The sequence below is a fragment of the Rhea americana genome, unplaced genomic scaffold (assembly GCF_003343005.1).
Source record: "Rhea americana isolate MKP2758 unplaced genomic scaffold, rheAme1 scaffold_48, whole genome shotgun sequence".
Classification (NCBI taxonomy): domain Eukaryota; kingdom Metazoa; phylum Chordata; class Aves; order Rheiformes; family Rheidae; genus Rhea; species Rhea americana.
The window spans coordinates 3,287,357-3,303,865 of NW_028186623.1; the positions used below are offsets into that span (position 1 = coordinate 3,287,357).

Genomic DNA, 16,509 nt, shown 5'->3' on the forward strand with positions numbered 1-16,509 from the left:
GAGTTTGCAAACTTGCACAGTGCATCTGTTTTATTTCAGGCCATGGATTGCACTGAATAGTCCTTTTGTGTGCTCTGTCTCCAACTACTAAAACTGGTTCTGAAGAAGTCAGAGATAAATATGACAGCTACTGTTACAGAGTATCCCCTGAATACTATTCCCTGACCTGTGCCCACTGTATATCTTAACGTTGTCAGTAATAATGTTTATATTGCTGTGTCAACTTCATTTCTTATCGTGTAACCAGAGATGGGCCAAATGAATGTGGAAAGCTTTTCTGTACCTCTACATTCAGGGTCATTTGGAGGTCCACAGATGGGACAGGCACTTTGTCACTGAGTTGTTTATCCCTGACAAATGCATGACGTTCTGTGTATCATTCACGAGGAAAATGATACCATGCAAAATGACAGGAGAGCATTAAAAGAGTAGACTGAATGGCATGACTGCAGACGTGCGAGTCCGTCTACCTGCACTGTATGGTGTTACGGTAGGTCTGAAAGAGGTAGGTTCTTCCCATGTTTTGTGCGGGCCATTATCTTCCAAACTGCTGCAGACCTCTGCAGGTTCCAATAGTTATGATAGAATTTACTTCCTGTCCCATATGGCTTTGTATAGCTTGACATGCACTGAATGGTCCTCATTTTGCACTTTAAATAATCTTACATTTCAATGGCAGGTGAAATGGTTTTCTGTATTTACCACCATATAAATGTGTGTGTGCATATGACTATCAACAGCAAGGGAATACAAATGTGTTGATTGTACATGGCATACTGTTTGCCAATGTCTGAATAGGAGTACTAGGTCCTAATAAAACAGTGTAAAGAGAAGGGCCGTGTCATTGCGCTTCTGAGCAGCAGATCTTGAAAGTCTAAACCTCAGTTTCCAGCAGCTGAGGTTATCTCCAAAGAACAGTTATTTTTAAATTTTGAGTTTTCATTTGTACTTAAACGTAGGCACCAGAAGTGCTTGTGCCTTTCGTACTTATGCCCTTAGCGCTTGCGGTTCAGTTGCTGGAATCTCACCGGTCTGCCGCGCTACCCAGTCAGAGGCACTGGAAGCCTAGCTTTCCCCGCGCTGTCTCTGGACAGTGTTTGACTAGACTGCTTTTATCTTCCTAGCCTGTCTGTGGGAGTTGAATCTTTGTACAGAGCCTGCATTGCTTGGCATCTAATCTGCACTAGTTGACTCAGTCAGCCTCGGAAGGCCAGGGGGGAGGGAGATAAGTAGGGGGGAAAAAAGGTGGGAGTGGAAAATAACGTATTTGAGGGGACAGCAGGAAGCCTAGGCTCATTCGCATCTTGGGAATTGCTCAGGACACAACCATGTGAGTGTTTCCTGATTCCCCTCTTTTTTTTTTTTTTTCTTGTTCCCCTGAGGGTCCAGAAGAAAAGATGCCTGGTAGGGCATGATTGGGAGAAACTCAACATGGGTGATGCCCTTAGCAAAAGCCCTTTAAAAGTGTCCCAGGTGGGTGGTAGTCTTGATCCATCAGAACACCTCAGTCACAATAATATTCTGTGGTACCTGGATTTCCCTTGAAGAGCACCCATTTAGTCCAGATCCAGTCTTGATCAGGCATTGAGAGGAGTTCATTGTACAGAATATAAATATATATGTATATATGTTAAATATATGTTTGCTTGTCATTGTTTGCTTTTCTGTGGGAAGACAGATCAAAGTGGAGAACAAATGAGGCTCGTTGTTAAGGGAAAGAAAATAGGAAAGATTTCTGAAAAAATAAAAAGCATTATTGTTAGTAAATACGAGGGATGGGGATTGTTTCAGGCCTGCAGGATATCTCAGGAGAGATGCCATTCGGAGGAGGAGCTGCAACAGGAAGGAGAGCTGTATGGCTGCATGTCTTTTCAAGTGCTTTAGGATGCTTCGATGTAGAAGTTGCCAGATGAATGTAAGATACTGTTACGTATTATTATTAAAGCTAGGGGTCCATTCCAGTGCTTTAAAATCAATCTCGCGTTCTCCAAACAGGTGGAGTTTGGATCACAGGGTGCTGGTTGTCTGTTCTATGTAGTTTAGGGATTGATTAGGTCTTTTCTTTGTCTGCCCTAATTAAATCAATATATGGCCCCTGTAGCCACCTGTGTTGCAGGTGACAAGTTGAGCTGTTGGAGGTCATTGAAGAGGGCATCCTGTCAGCCTTTGAAAAAGGAAAAGATTTTGATCCAGAATAGTCCTGATGTCCTAGTTCCCTAGTCCCTTGGGCCAGCTCTTTTCCTAGACCCGGACTCTGAAAGCAAATAGAAAAGAAGAGAACTGTCTTCTATTGGGGATGATCTAAGAAAATCTGGTATTTCTGTAGTCTCAAATCTTTCACTATTTACTCCAGCTGTCACCTGTTACATTTCTCTTATAGTTCTCTTATTAACCTATTAGCAATGCTGTGATGATTAGGTGAGCAGATTATATGTCAGTCCTGCGTTACGATTTAGTCACTGGTCATACTGTAGTAGCTCCTGGGCACTCAGGCATTGATAGGAACTATGTTGAGGCAGGTGTGAGACAAACTCAATACTTGCTTATCAAGGTGAGATCATTTTCAGTAGAACTGGACAGAAGGAACTTCTGATTCAAATTCCTCTAGATTCTGTGGTGCTTTGAATCTCAAATCTACTCCAAATGGATCCAGATTTTTATGCAATACGTGTTCTAAATCAGTTCAGCCAGAGTCTAAGGCTGACACAGCCTCATTCTGGGAGATGAAAACAAATGCAAATCCATACGCTGTGGTTTGTTCTGCTGGATTAGCCATTTTTTCTCCCCAGACTGTGCATTGATGCAAGGGCCTTTGCAGGTGCTTTGTCATAGCTGTCTCTAACGCAGGGTACTGGCACGTAGGTGTTCAGAAGAGTGGCCAACTTGACTAGTACAGCTGGGCCATGGTAGGACTGCTGTCGTCAGCATTTTTTGGCAGTCTCCAAGAATGAGGATGTGCGTGGAGAAACTTGACTTTGGAGCACGTGTCCTTCTCTGGGACTCTGAGATGGTTCATCACTTACAGAACCTTCTGCCTTGTTCTAGTGCTTAAGGACTGTCGATGTAAAATAAGCAGCATTAGTAGGATGGGATTTTTTTTTTCCCCTCAGTGGAGTAAAAATGATGTCTTTTAACCTGTCAGTATGCATTTACAACACATCTGAGGTTTGAAAGAGGCTGTCTAGAAAGAAAACCAGGGCAATAGTGCTAGTAGAGCCAGTAGGCATTGAATAGTTTGTTCTGTGGTGATTTGAAGAGAGAGGGAAAAAAAAAAAAAAAAAAAAAAAAAAAAAAAAAAAGCCCTAGGCTTCAACTGATTGCTAATTATGTGGTTCTATTCCTTTTTAAGAAAATAGCATGCAAGATTTGTGAGGGAGGTAAAGTCTTTTAATCTGGAGAGTTACCAGGTGTTTTTGTTTTTGTTTTTTGTTTTTTTTCCCATGCCTCAACTTAGTGTTAGAGACCAGACTTGAGTTTTAAAATGAAGCCACATTCCTGAGTTCTGCCATCCATCTCCTGGAGCCTCTGTGCAAAGGGCACAAGTTATTCCACCTTAAAAAGAAATGAAAAAAAAGGAAAGAAAAGAAAAAAAAAAAAAAAGGAAAAGAAAAAAAGAAAAAGCAAAACCCACACTGTGCAGAGAGGGAGAGAGTTACAGAAAGTGGGCCCCCTGCTTTTTTCAGAGGGGGAATGTAAGCAGATCCTTGCTGAAGCTGCTTCCCTCAGCAGTTTTCAGCTTGTTTTAATTGGCCTGGCCTGAAAGAATTCTGAATGCTGTACCTGTGCCAATGAAAATGCAAATGTTTCCCCGAGACGGAGGCACTTGGAGTGCCTGTGCCCCAGCTCTGATAGCAGCAGCAGGGGCATGGAGACATGTATGTGATGGGAAATGGGGAGGCCTTGATCTAATTCATCTCAGAAAACAAAGAGCCTTGGAAAATGGAGCACGAACAAGGCAGAGCAGGGCAAAATATAATGGTACCTACTGCAATTGCCTCAAAACCAGGAGCTTTTTTGTACTGAGATCCATTATCCCTTCTCCTTGCACTAAGCAGTTGGATCCTTTTACTAATTGCATGGGGAGCTTGGTATTTCTTTTTCTTTCTTTCTTTTTTTCTTTTTTTTCTTTTCTTTTTTTTTTTTTTGTGGCAGGTTGCGTGTCAGAAAGAGGGCTATTTCGTCAAGTACAGAGACGCTGTCATCAAGTGCATCCTTGCAGCCGGTGGATATGGTGGTGTTAGGCAGCACATTCTGGTGTTGGTGATTGTCCTGCTGTAAGAAAACCAAGGTTATGGGCTAATCCTAGACTCCTGCTCCCATGTGAGGATTGAGCAGGATGGGCTGGAAGATACCAGCTGTGTCTGTGTTCACTGGCTTGGAGCATGGTGGCAGAGCTGTTGTTGAAGCTGCTTGACCCTACTTGATGTTTTGAGCTCCTCCTTGTCCATGCTGCTGTAGCCGCTGATCTTGAGGGTTATTCCACCTCACGCTGGAGCCAGATTTGCACTCCCTTTCTCCCTGCTGCTCAGAGACCTCAGTCTGTTATGCCGTATGGAAAAAGATATTTTTGGAGAACTGACAGCAGACAAATTTAGCGTATTTGGGTCCTGTAGAGCCTGACTCCATATGACTTTATGGGTGGGCTTGAAGGGATATGATCAGGACTGGTAGATCAGATACTGTGTCTACAGAGTTTGTCTTTGACTGTGAGTTTTGCTGAGGATATTAAGTTTTCTCTTAATAAGACCTTTTTCCTGTCTATTTGACATAATTTAATGCTTCTTTGTACTGAAGCTTTATGCAACATCCCTACTTAATACTGACTATCTGCATATCCACTATTTCTGCTGCTATATCTTGGCTGGCTGCATCATTTCTGAATTAGTTCAGTTTGATGGTCCTGTAGACTATGTTAACTATAGGTCAGCTATCAGCTTTTCAAATAAATTGACCTTTCTCACCCGGAATGTAATAAGGCTCTGGAAGTGATTGCTACAGAGCATTGTGCCAAAAGAACAGGTATATCTAAGAACCCAACTAGACAAAGTCATGGAAGGGAAAAACTCGGAGTAGTATGAAAGAGGAGGAAAAAAACTTTCTGGTCCAGTAAGTCCCTAAATTGTCACTTGCTGGAAACCAAGAGGATATATTGGAAGAATTATAAATGAACGCTTGTCCCTTTCCTATGCTCTCTCCTTAAGCATCAGCTCAACTTTAGAGTTAGAATTGTGGGCTAGCTTGGTCTTTGGTATGATTACCTTAATGTTGCAAGGTTGCCATTGTCTTAAAATACGAAAGAATCATTGCTTTATTTTTTGTTGTTTTTTGAGGCTTTTTTTTAACAATAGTTTCTTTACAGTGTGAAGAGAAGGTTTCCATTTCACTTAAATTTGATAGTAACTCACACTGGCTGTATCATCACTAAATTGTGGCATGTGCATACAAGCATGAGTTGTGGCATGTGCATACAAGCATGAGTGTGGAACTTCCCCAGGTAGTCACATACCTGCCTTTCCCATACCCCGTTTTTATACTATTCATGCTCTTGTGATGCCAGCCCTACGTAGAGATGCCCTTCGTTTTAAGAACTACTTTACGTGTGCATGCACATCTCCCTCCCACCGAGCGACATGCACTCAAAAAAAAATGCCTTTGGACCTACAGTGTTGCACTTATTCATACTTCCCACATGGGCCCAGGTATGTATTTGTTATATACTGAAATCTCCCATATATCATGCATCCCATAGTGTGACTGCTCCAAATGCAGGTAACTCTGCTCTCATCCACGATATATATGTTATAAACTGTAGCCACACAGAATTGTGTTCTTATGCATCCATAAAATATAGCTCTTCGTGAAGGACACATACTAAAGTTCTGGAGTGAACGGATAAGAAAAATTACTTGGCTCAGCTTGTTTTCCTGCCTTATGTCAAATTACAGCCCAGTTGTGAATTGGGAAAAGAATTCATTTTCAATAAATAATTGATCAATTCTCTTCTGTCTATGCAAGTCTATATACAGCAATGAATGTACGTTCTTTACATTTTTCAGATAAATATCCAGCATCTTAGGGTATTTAAAATTAGATTGGTATACATTTATAGAGCAATGATTATTCTGAATTTCATCTGAGGCAATTAAAAAACATCATGATGACATTTAAGGTGATATTTTTCTCCCCTACGTTAAATAATTATAAATAATAATAATGATTAAACAAATTATTCTGTTCCTCCTAGTCTGGATCAACCTTTAGGTTAATAACCTAAATCATTAAAATTCATCTGTCTCTCAAAGGATTGAGCAGTTTAAAATATTGGAGGAACCTTTCTGCATAAGGGTGATTGATAATTACCAAAGCAAAAATGGTTTGTGGGTAAAAATTGTGAAGGCTCAGCAGATTGATTGGATTATATATTGGTCAGGTTGAGGTGATATTTTCCACAATTAAACTCGGCACAGATTTATCAGCTGACATCCTCTTTATAGGATGCGGCTGAGCTCGGGTCCAAGCCTGCTTCTTACTAGGCCGTTTTCACGAATTTGTGGTTCAGAGCTGCAAACTCATTGTGTGAGCTCAGGGGATGAGCAGCCGCTTCGTGAGGTTTATTTAATTTCGGTGGGAGTTAGGCACTTGTGCAGCCATAAAACATCTCTTCCTAAAGGGCATAGACTAAAAATATGTATTTTCCTTTAAACTCTCTCGGAGAGTGAGATTTCTCTTGACTAAGTTTAGCCATTTGAAATTGGGTGTCTAGACTGAGTTGTGTCTCCGTACTACCCTGAGGAGTAACTAGTAGTGTCTGTCATTTCCCTTTAGATTCCTGTATCTCTTCATTTGTGTTACAAAGCACCTAACCAGTTAATTAGAAATCCAGCTTTTTTAGGTGGTTAGAGTTAAAAGATGAGTATGACCCGAGCTGTCTGCCTCTGTGAGCACTCTTTTCCCATAAGCGAAGCAAAGATAACATGGTAGAAACTGAAATACTCTTTGGATTTGCTGTTGACAAGAGCAGTCTAAGATGACTACCTGAATGGTGTATGGACTCTTTCGAACTGTATATGTCTTTTGGTAATTAGAGACTTTTCTGGCCACAAGCAGCCAAGGAAGAATGGATTTCCAATGCTGGAAGGAAAGATCAAGCTTTCCCTGCGGGGTTTATTGGATTGTGAGTTGCTCCACCTACTTACAGAGCTCTCCGAAAGGAGTCTGCTCCTCCATCTTTCCTGCCTGCCTCCCTCCCTCCAGGTGATTAAATCTCTGCCACTCTGCTAAACCCAAACCTGCACCTTGTCTTAAATAGCTTTTCTTGTTGAATGTGATTACGCTTTGGAGGAGAAGACTGCGTTCAAACTGATCAGGACCATTTAGGTTATGTGCATGCAGAACAGGCTAAGGAGGCTCTCGTTTAAAATGTTGAGGCTACTGAATTATACCTGATTTCACTGAACACAGACTCGAACTCTGTTATTAGCACTTCCCTCTCTCTCTCCTTTTTTTTTTTTTAATGCTTTCATATTTCCATCGTACTTTGTTACTTACATCTCCTCTCCGTTTCCTTCCCTCCCTCCCTTCTCGCTTTGTCTCCTTAGGTGTCCCTTGCTGCATACATAAATGCTGTAATGTTGGTATTCAAGCTCAAAATTCACTGAGATGAGTTTGTGCAGCCCTAACATCCAGTAGTTCCTTGTTGCAGACAGGCTCAAGTTCCCCTGAGAACAGCCTTTCTCAGGAAACGTAGCTATTTCCGGTCTCGGCCGAAGCCAGGAAATGAGGAGGCAGCAGCGAAGATATTTTTTGAAATGGACTGGATTTTTTTTCTTTCTTCGTAACAGGGAATGCTCAGGCCTGTCTGTCTTGCAGCAAGTGGTTTATTGAAACCTTTGGCCTGGGGAGGCGATGTCTGAATTTGGGTAGACTCAGACATCAGGTTGAGGTTCGAAAGCAGCAAAACGTGAGCAAATGATCCAAAGAGCTGAAGCCCAAACAGCGAACCTGACCTCATGGAGTGTTTTTACTTTCTGCTGTTGATGTTCTCATTTGCTCGTTTGATTTTAATTTGCTTGCTTTCCTTGCCACAGAATTAAATAATTTTAATTCTCTTCAGAATCTGGAGCAGTGCCTTTTGATGCTGCACATGAAAACTTCCCATCTGCTTCCACCAAAATGAAAAGGGTTTCGAATTCCAGACTCTAATATTAGGCCGATTCTGTGCTAATATTAAATAGACTTTCTTAAAATTAATCTCATGAGAATTGAGAGCAGTCAAGGGTACTTTAATTTTAATGGAAGATGTGTGGCTAATCTCCTAGATTGTTTTAAAAATCGCATTCTTATTAGTATGAATATCCTGTAAATTTCTACTGCGAATAGTCGTTAAAACGCTTAAAATAAGCATCAGTAATCTTGTAGTGAACTTGGGTGACATTTTAAACGTATGTTGTTATTAGGGCTACATGGAAGACAGTTCTTGCGGAGGATTTTGAGCTGAGCTCTTTTTAGAAACACAGCCAATACTTAGAAATTCTCTGGAGAAAGACTTTCCTCTACCTATCCCTCTTCTCCTTCAAAAAAAAGTGAACAGAATTTTCTGTTTCATCAAAATATTGTTTTTAAAATAGCTTGTATTCAATATAGAAAGATGGAAAAATTTCTGTGTTGACGTATCTTTTCCATAATATGTGAAAATACAATGTTAAAACCAGTAAACGTCAAAGCAAAAAGTTATTTCTAAAGAAAAACAAATCACCGAAAAAATTGAATGAGAGAGTTTTACGATATTGACAGCTTTTTCCTAGCTTTATTCCATCCCAAACAAAACTGTGGCAGCATCAGCCTGTTTTCCGCCAAGGCGTTTCGACTGTGGTTCCATCCGAGCTCCTGTGCTTACGAGCAAGACGTTGGCTGTGTTTGCCACCGAGCTGTTTCATTAGTGCTTCGGCACCAGCATTGCAAACCACGGGCCAAAATCCTGCCGTCGCCTCGCAGGCACGAACGGGGAGCAGGCTCTGCCCCGAGCACACGCGTTGCAGGAGCACCCGCAGCAAAGCTCTCGCGACGGAGGAGCGGGCGGCCCGGAGCCGAGCGCGCTGGCCGGCACGGGGCACGGCGCACGGCGTGGGCAGCAGCAGGGCTCGGGGTACGGCAGCGTAGCGTTGAAGCCCAGACCCAGGGGATCCAAGGCCGAATGGGTGCCTCGTTGTGATGAGGGCGGTACGACTACTTGGTATTTTCACTGCGTCCTCAGGAGCTTGCTCCGTCTGCTTGACTTGCTGAGATGCTCTGGCATTGCTCGCTGCCTTGTTTTGCTCTCTCTGCAGGTACAAGTTTGTTTAGGCTGGCGGAGAGGGTGCGGTGTGCTCTTGGTGCAGCACCGCTGCTCGCGGAGCAGCGAAGCCTGTAGGTTTAAACAGACAAAAGGGAGGGAGAAAAGGGGGGAGCGACTTGCTTGTAGTCATCCAGAAGGAAAACATAAATCTTCTGACCTGCAGTGCAGTGCTTGCTCCCTTAGCACCCAGTGCCTCACAAGCGATGTCCCAGATCTTTACGTATGTGATAGTCCCACAGAGGTCAATTGTGGCTAAGGAAACACAAATATTGTTCCTCACATGTGGAGAGTTGCTCATGTATTAATCAGATGAAGAGCAGAGATATCCATCTCGGCCCTCTTAACTACATCACACCATTGAACCGGCTAACTGAAGGCTCAATCAGGCACTTGTGATTTTGGCTAGTGCCTGCAGAATACTGTCCCGTTGTATAATTTTGTTTGGTTTTGGTTTTACATAGTGAAGCACAAATAACATTTACTCATGAGACAGCCTAGGGATGCACTGCCAGAAATAGAGGCTCCCGACAATTATACAGGATGTTGCTGTGCTGTTATCATATGATTCATCCACTATGAGTATGAACAATTGCTAACCTCAAGGCACTCTCACTTTCACGCCCTCTGACACACATACCGCTGAGGACAAATATCCTCAAGATGAGTAAAACATCAGGACGGGGGTTTTAACTCATAAAGGTCAATGCATTTTCAGGTTCATAAATTAATCCTCAACTTTGCTGTCCGGTCCTTGAGCATGGGAATTATAAGGAGGATTTTCTGTAAGCAGTGTGCCGTGGTGTTTACTAAATCCTTTCTGAATACTGACTGGTCGTAGCTGTGGCTGTGAATAGAGACTGTCAGAATGGTCTGTGATGGAAACCACCAAAATCTATTACAAAGAGAAAAAAACTTTTCCCTGAGGGTCTGGTACAGCTGATCTGAGGAGGGCTGGGTGTCACACTGAAGAACCTATCCAGGAGAGCTGGGACAAACATAGCCAAAGTAATTCCACGTATGCTTTTGAAGGAAGGTGACTCTTGTGAAAATCTGTACAGACTTTGCTTGAACTCAAGCTCAGCAGTTGGTTATAAATCAGTACAGCAGTGCCAGCTCGTATCAGCTGAGCGTCTGGATTTTGTGACCTGTATTTGCAAACTTGCATGCCCTAAACGTCCCCATGGATAACAGCTAGCTAAGGGATGAGTTTCTTTGAAACCATTTCTCTTGCCTACCTTTTGTTATCTTATGCATCGTAATACCTATCTTCCCCATCAGTGACTGAGGGCCATCATTGGGCATGCCTTTTGCAATTCATTTTGTTTAATTGAAGTTTATTCTGGAGCTTTCCTTTACCGCTTTTGCACTTGCTTGTGGTCAGCCATCTTTAGCCAGCTCTTTTCCCTTGCAGGCTCGCATCGCTAGATGGCAGTGTAATGGCACACACGTGCCCTGCCTCTTGCCAGAGAGAAAAGTCAAATTTCACCTAAAAAGTGGATGAAATTTAAAATTTGCATGTAAAACAGCTTCCAGCCATTAAAAAGAGAAATTACATTTTCAGCCTGCTTGACTTCCCTTGACACTATACTGAATTAGGACTAGGTCCTCACTTACGACCTAGTGGCGTAGGAGCTACCCAAATTTACACCATCCACAGATTTGGCCCCCAGAGCTCACATGAACGCCACAGCTGTACTGACAATTTGCATATGCGTGGTATTAGGTCAGGAAATACGGATAAGTTTTAAACGCCAAACCAAAATGGTAAGACAAGCAGACACGGTATTTTTTTTTAAAAAAAATGAAGCTCTCCTCTTCAGCTTTTGCTCACGCTTCCCCAAGGGACAGTGTTCTGAGTTGCTCAGCAGTCCCAGATTTTGTCATGCAATTTAAAGCCTGCAGTTAAAGTGGTAGCATGTCATTTCCCTTCAGTTCAAATGCAGAAGCTCTGCAGTGCTCAATCTTATTTTGTGTCCCAGAAGGGAATTTATGTGGTCCACAGGTATTGGTTTGGTTTTCTGTAGGATGAGTTACAACCCATAAATGTCATGTGTTTGAAACATACAGAATATGTGCTTGCTTTTTTTTTTTTTTTGGTATTTTCCTAGGTTTGGATTACTATCCTCATTTATGATCAAGATGTTAACAAGGAGGGAAAATGTCATGGTGTAGGAAAAATAAACAGGGTAAAAATCAGTGGCAAAAATACAGCCTTCACTGCAATAAAGATCATCCTTTTTGGACTTTACAAAGACAGCTGTTGGCCAAGAGTGAGATCTGAAGGTCTTTGTTAGGAAACGCTATTGCTGAGATTTTCAGTGTTTGGATTTCCTGTTTTCCTTGCTTCTGCACCCTTTGGCTTTTGTAATCTAAAGCAGGGTCAGGTCTGGTCATGTGTGGGGAAACAGACTGACTATGAACAACAAGGCTATGTACCGAAAGAACAGCGCTGGGGAATTGGAAGGTGAATGGGTAGATACGTTGTGGAGGCAGCCAGGATCCTTGTCAGAATCTGGTGTAACACTGACCTGTGTAACACTGCTAATAAGAGTTTCCCATTTGAACTACATCAGTTATTTCAGGAAAAAAAGGAAGTCTACCGTTGGTTTAGAAATGTTGAGTGATGGAGAACTACCCACAGTCCTTCCCATACCCACAGAGTGTTTTTCCAGGGGTTAATTGCCTTTGACTGCTCAAAATAAATGTCTTAATTTTGGTCTAAATGTATTTAGCTTCAATTTCTGTGCCATTGCATCTGGTGATACCTCTGTATCTGTAGACTGAAGAGTGCTCTTTCTGAAATTTTTGTGGATATAAGTCTTTGATGCCCAAATATGATATGCTGCAAAGGATGCTCCAAGAGCTGTCATCTTCTAGATAAGATGTGAAGGCCAGATTAGAACTATTTGATCTCTCTCAAAACCCTCACCTCTTTCTCTTGAGAATGAGGCAAAATCCATTCTGATTTAGTCAGTTATCTTCTGCCTATCCGCATACTCCCCATTCAATATCACTGTCGTAAAATGTTGTTAATAGTTCCAGTTTCAAGTGGTGATCATCCTGCATAGGTTTGTCTCTGTGGCTATGTGTGATATTTTTCCTTGCAACAGCTAAGGCAGTGTTAGCCCTAGAATAGATGAAATTATACTGTGGTAAATGTGCCTGATTTAAAAATATATACAGATATGTAGAAAAATCCCACATTCTGTATCCATACTGTTGACAAGTCATGCAAGTGCACCAGGATATTTGAAGGGATGTAATCGTCCTGTGGTAGACACCATTAATGTTGTTTATCATTCTGTGGTACTAAACAGTTACTCTAAGTAGAGTGATTGAACAGCGTGCAGCACGGCCCTGTGTCAGGTGAGCCTGTGGAGTGTGAATCAGTATTGTGTGTCAGCATGGTTCTGTGTTTGTAGAATCCAAAGGCAGGTGGTCTCCCATGGTTTGGTGAGCTCGTTTCTCCTCTTGCATGCGTATTGTGTGCAAGCTAAACTTGGTCCTGTCTCACCGGCCCGGGGATACGAGCAGGAATTCTGCACAGAATCTCTTCCAGCAGCTGTCGTCCTTACCATCATTCAGCTTCTCACTACAAGGACTGGTCTTGCCTTTCACCAGCTAACAGATCAGAAAGGAGGTCTTCACAAAGCTAACACATTTCCCCTTCTTCATGGCCCATTTTCTCACACTCATACGTTGACTCGTCTCAGAGTTATGCCAGCATAGCTCACCCATGTTGTTGGGTTATTCTGTGATAACCAAATCCTTCCAGCCAGAATTGCAATTAAGTTGAATTTTGAAGGACAACTGGGAAAACTTTTGCAGGATGAAATTTATGGGTTGGATTTGTCCCAGGACCTGCACCAAACAGACATAGAGTTTGCCATTCGGACATTTAGGACAGATTCTCTTCTCATGTATGCTGCTCTCTTGAGAAAGGCAGCAAAATTAACAGGATTTTAGGATAACTGAGGTGTTTGTAAGAGGAAAATTGGGCTCTTTGGTTGCTGGATTGGTAGTATGCAGTTACAGGCCAGTTGTTAGAAACCTGAAGAGGCCAGGGCTGTTCTGTGTATTGGACCGTCACGTGGAGCAGAGGGGACCCAGGGGCCCGCCGCTCTATCCCCTTGCACATGCCAACATATGGGCTATGCTACCTCCCTTTCATGGGAGCAGGTGGACTGGGAATCAGCTCCGGTTCTCCTCTTCACTGACCCTCCCAGCAGCGCTGCTGCAACAGGACGTTGTGATTTACAAGGATAGGCCAGCAGGAAATTCCTACCTCCGCCCCCCCACCGGAGAAAGGAGGAAGCCAGAGCAGTGCTGTGACTCAGAGTCATGCCTGAGTCACCCTGCTACAGGGCTCCTGGGGTGGTGGTCAGCTCGCACCAGCCCTTACCCCGACCCTGCCTGGAGCCGAACACGCAGCTCGGCTGCACTTTGAGGAGCTGCATTTAAAACAAACAAAAAAATCCCACGTGAATTCAGTTCATGCTGTTTCCTAGTACATGCGTGAACAACTTAAAGCAGGTGCCTCGTAGTTTATGCTAATCAACGAGGGGGTTACTGGGGATCGGAGTAGACACTGAGCTAAATAACTCCCTCTTCTGCCTTTGGCTTACCGCAGACTCGCTGAAGTAGGATGGGGTCGTCTGCTGTCTAGTCTCAGATAATAAATCAAAGGGCTGAAGAAACTGCGGGAGGAAGGGCATGAACTGGCCAAACATTTAGCTTATTGTAGGAAATGTCAGCAGAGGCAAAGCGAAACTTTCCCAGAGAATTTGCGCTTATCTCAAATCCAGTTATTCCCTGTAGGCAGCTGGGTTGTCTGAGTAAATAGAGGTCACTTTACCTTGGCTGAACAATGACTTTGCTATTGTCGGTGCCAGCTATGGAGCAGTTACAAAATGTGCTTTAAAGTCCTGCTGGTAGCAGGCTGCCGGAGTGAATGAACCAGTCAGGCTGGTCTACTTTGGGCAGGATTTAGGATGCTTAGTTAGATGAAGCTGCGGTCGGATCAGCTGATCCCACTCTTTGAGTAGGGATGTAGTATGCAAACGAAGAGACGTGTGTAAGGAGGAAGCAGAGAGGAGCTGGGGGAGTGGAGAAAGGATGACTTTCCTCTGATGTCAAAAATCCCATCATTCAGTGCTCGCAGGGAAAAAGACAAGAGGAGAAGAATGTGGAGAGAGAGAGAGAGAGAGAGAGAAGAAATGCAGGGAGGGGACCCTTTCCTTTTTCTCCCTAAATCTGTAGGCTAATGTTGTCCACCCTAATAGGACGCAGAAATGGGCCTGATCCCGAGTGCCAAGTTCTGAGCAGCCTTCCAGACCCGGGGGATTGGTCACAGTCACCTCCCGCTCTGGACTTGGTTAGTACTGTCTTGATATGAATAATCAGGTAGAGGAAAATTGGCAAGAAACTTGCTGCAGTTTCCTCAAGGTTCTCTATGTGTTATCTTTTGATTTCTGGCAATTTTAATTTTTCTGGTCGCTGTCTGCGTTTGTCAGAGGTGTTGGAGGTGCAGCTCTCCTCGGGCTTCTGCTGCGTCGTGAGAAAGGACCAGAGCTAGCTGTAAATGAATTAGCTCGAGCAGCAGACGCAGAGAGCTGTAGTTGCCTGGAGCTCTGTCCAGGTTACTAATTCTTGCTTCCGAGGGGCTGATTTCAGAAGGTGCTGGATTTGTGCTTCGTGCATTTCTCTGGGTGCTGTTGCCTGTAATTAGTTTTTCAACTGAAAAAGCTTTTTCAGCTGGGGGGGGACAAACAACCCCACACATTTTTGGCAATGGGTTGTTTTTCTAAGCAACTAATTAAGCGCCGATTTTAAAAGAATTTGAATCCTTCTTCCACTCTGTGTCAAGCATGGATTTCGTATTAATCACTTCACTACTGTCTGACTGAAAAGGACTGAAAAAGATGCATAGAGCAAAAATTTCCTCAGGAAATGAATCAGACAAGGAACCTATGCCTCATCTCGCCTCCTACAAATGAAGAAAGAGAGGATTTTGTCAATGGTGGGTCAGTTTACAAATGTGTCCTTTTCAGAGTGAGTCATAAGCAGTGATACATTTCACAGCAATGCAACCACAGATGCGGTTTAAATCCAGGATTGAATGCCAGCTAAAGATAAATAGAGAAATGAATCCTCATGCCTGTAATAGTAATGAGAATTAAAATGCTACCTGTCAGACCAGCTTGTATGTCAGCCAGCTCTTGCTGCTCTTTAAGCCAGTGTCGAAATTTTTGTTCACTTAAATAGGAGCAGAATAACCCCTCAGGAGCAGTTCTTGTGGTTTCCTAGTGCTGATAAGCAAAGAAGGGATTTGGATTTTTACAAGATGGAGCCCGTAGAGTACCTGCCCTGCCTTGGCTACGGTTAGCTGACTTCACTGGAGTCTTAAGGAGAGGGGAATGCTTGTCTGCAGAGTCCAGTCTTCAGTCGAATTTGAATGCTCTAGATGGGCGTCTCATTGAGAGGAGGCGCTAAAGGAGTCGGGAGCAGGTGGGAAGCAGTGCTGTCTCTGGTGCTGGCTGAAGAAGGTTGCCAGTTTTGAGATTTCCAGAATACTGACTGGTTACATATATATATATATGTATATTTTCTGAAAATGGCAGCCTTTGTTAGTGCTGCAACTGTTAAGAGAAGTTTAAGACCTGTTATTTTGAAACTACCATGAAGATTTGTTGTTGTTTTGGTTGTGGCTGAAATAAGGAAATTTAGCAGAAAAATTGAGCTGCAATATAGAAATTTTAATAGTCTTTACTAGTGCTACTTTCCCTGGTGTTTTTTCTGAGACTAACCCTTCTAAGTGTGTTAGTGCTTGTACTTTTGTTTTTCTTCACCGAGTTCCCTGTAGTCAACTCTAGATTGCTAAGCTTTAAAAATGTTAGGCAAGAGATCTGACGTGGATCAGATGATCGATCGATCGATCGAAGTCTAATGTTAATGACACTGTTGCAATTTATTTTGGGCTGAGATCCATCCACTGGTGTCCTAAAATGTGGTAAGATAAACAGCTGAGATTCAGCAGCTCTTTTTGTTAAGGATAGCAGCCATCCTTGGAAGGATCTTTATATTAAACAAGTTCATAGGCACAGATTGTCATATGTTTATTTATATATATATATATATATATATATATATATATGCAGTCTTTCAGTCTACAGGCT

General features: G+C 42.8%; 1 protein-coding gene across 16 annotated transcripts in view; it reads left to right on the forward strand.

Moving 5' to 3' along the window:
• The first annotated feature begins 296 nt into the window (after positions 1 to 296).
• LOC146589120 (uncharacterized) overlaps positions 297 to 16,509 on the forward strand; it is a 77,127-nt gene continuing 60,914 nt past the window's right edge. For 14 of the 16 annotated variants that reach the window (XR_014897256.1, XR_014897259.1, XR_014897260.1 and 11 more), the window contains exons 1-2: positions 14,503 to 14,708; positions 15,201 to 15,353. Coding sequence is in view for 4 of the 16 variants with exons in the window: in XM_085316821.1 (XP_085172947.1) it covers positions 15,284 to 15,353 (70 nt within the window). In the remaining 12 variants the exon portion in view is untranslated. Of the gene's footprint in view, positions 506 to 14,502; positions 14,709 to 15,200; positions 15,354 to 16,509 lie in introns of those variants that run through there. The other 2 variants (XR_014897265.1, XR_014897263.1) reach the window with 2 other exon arrangements.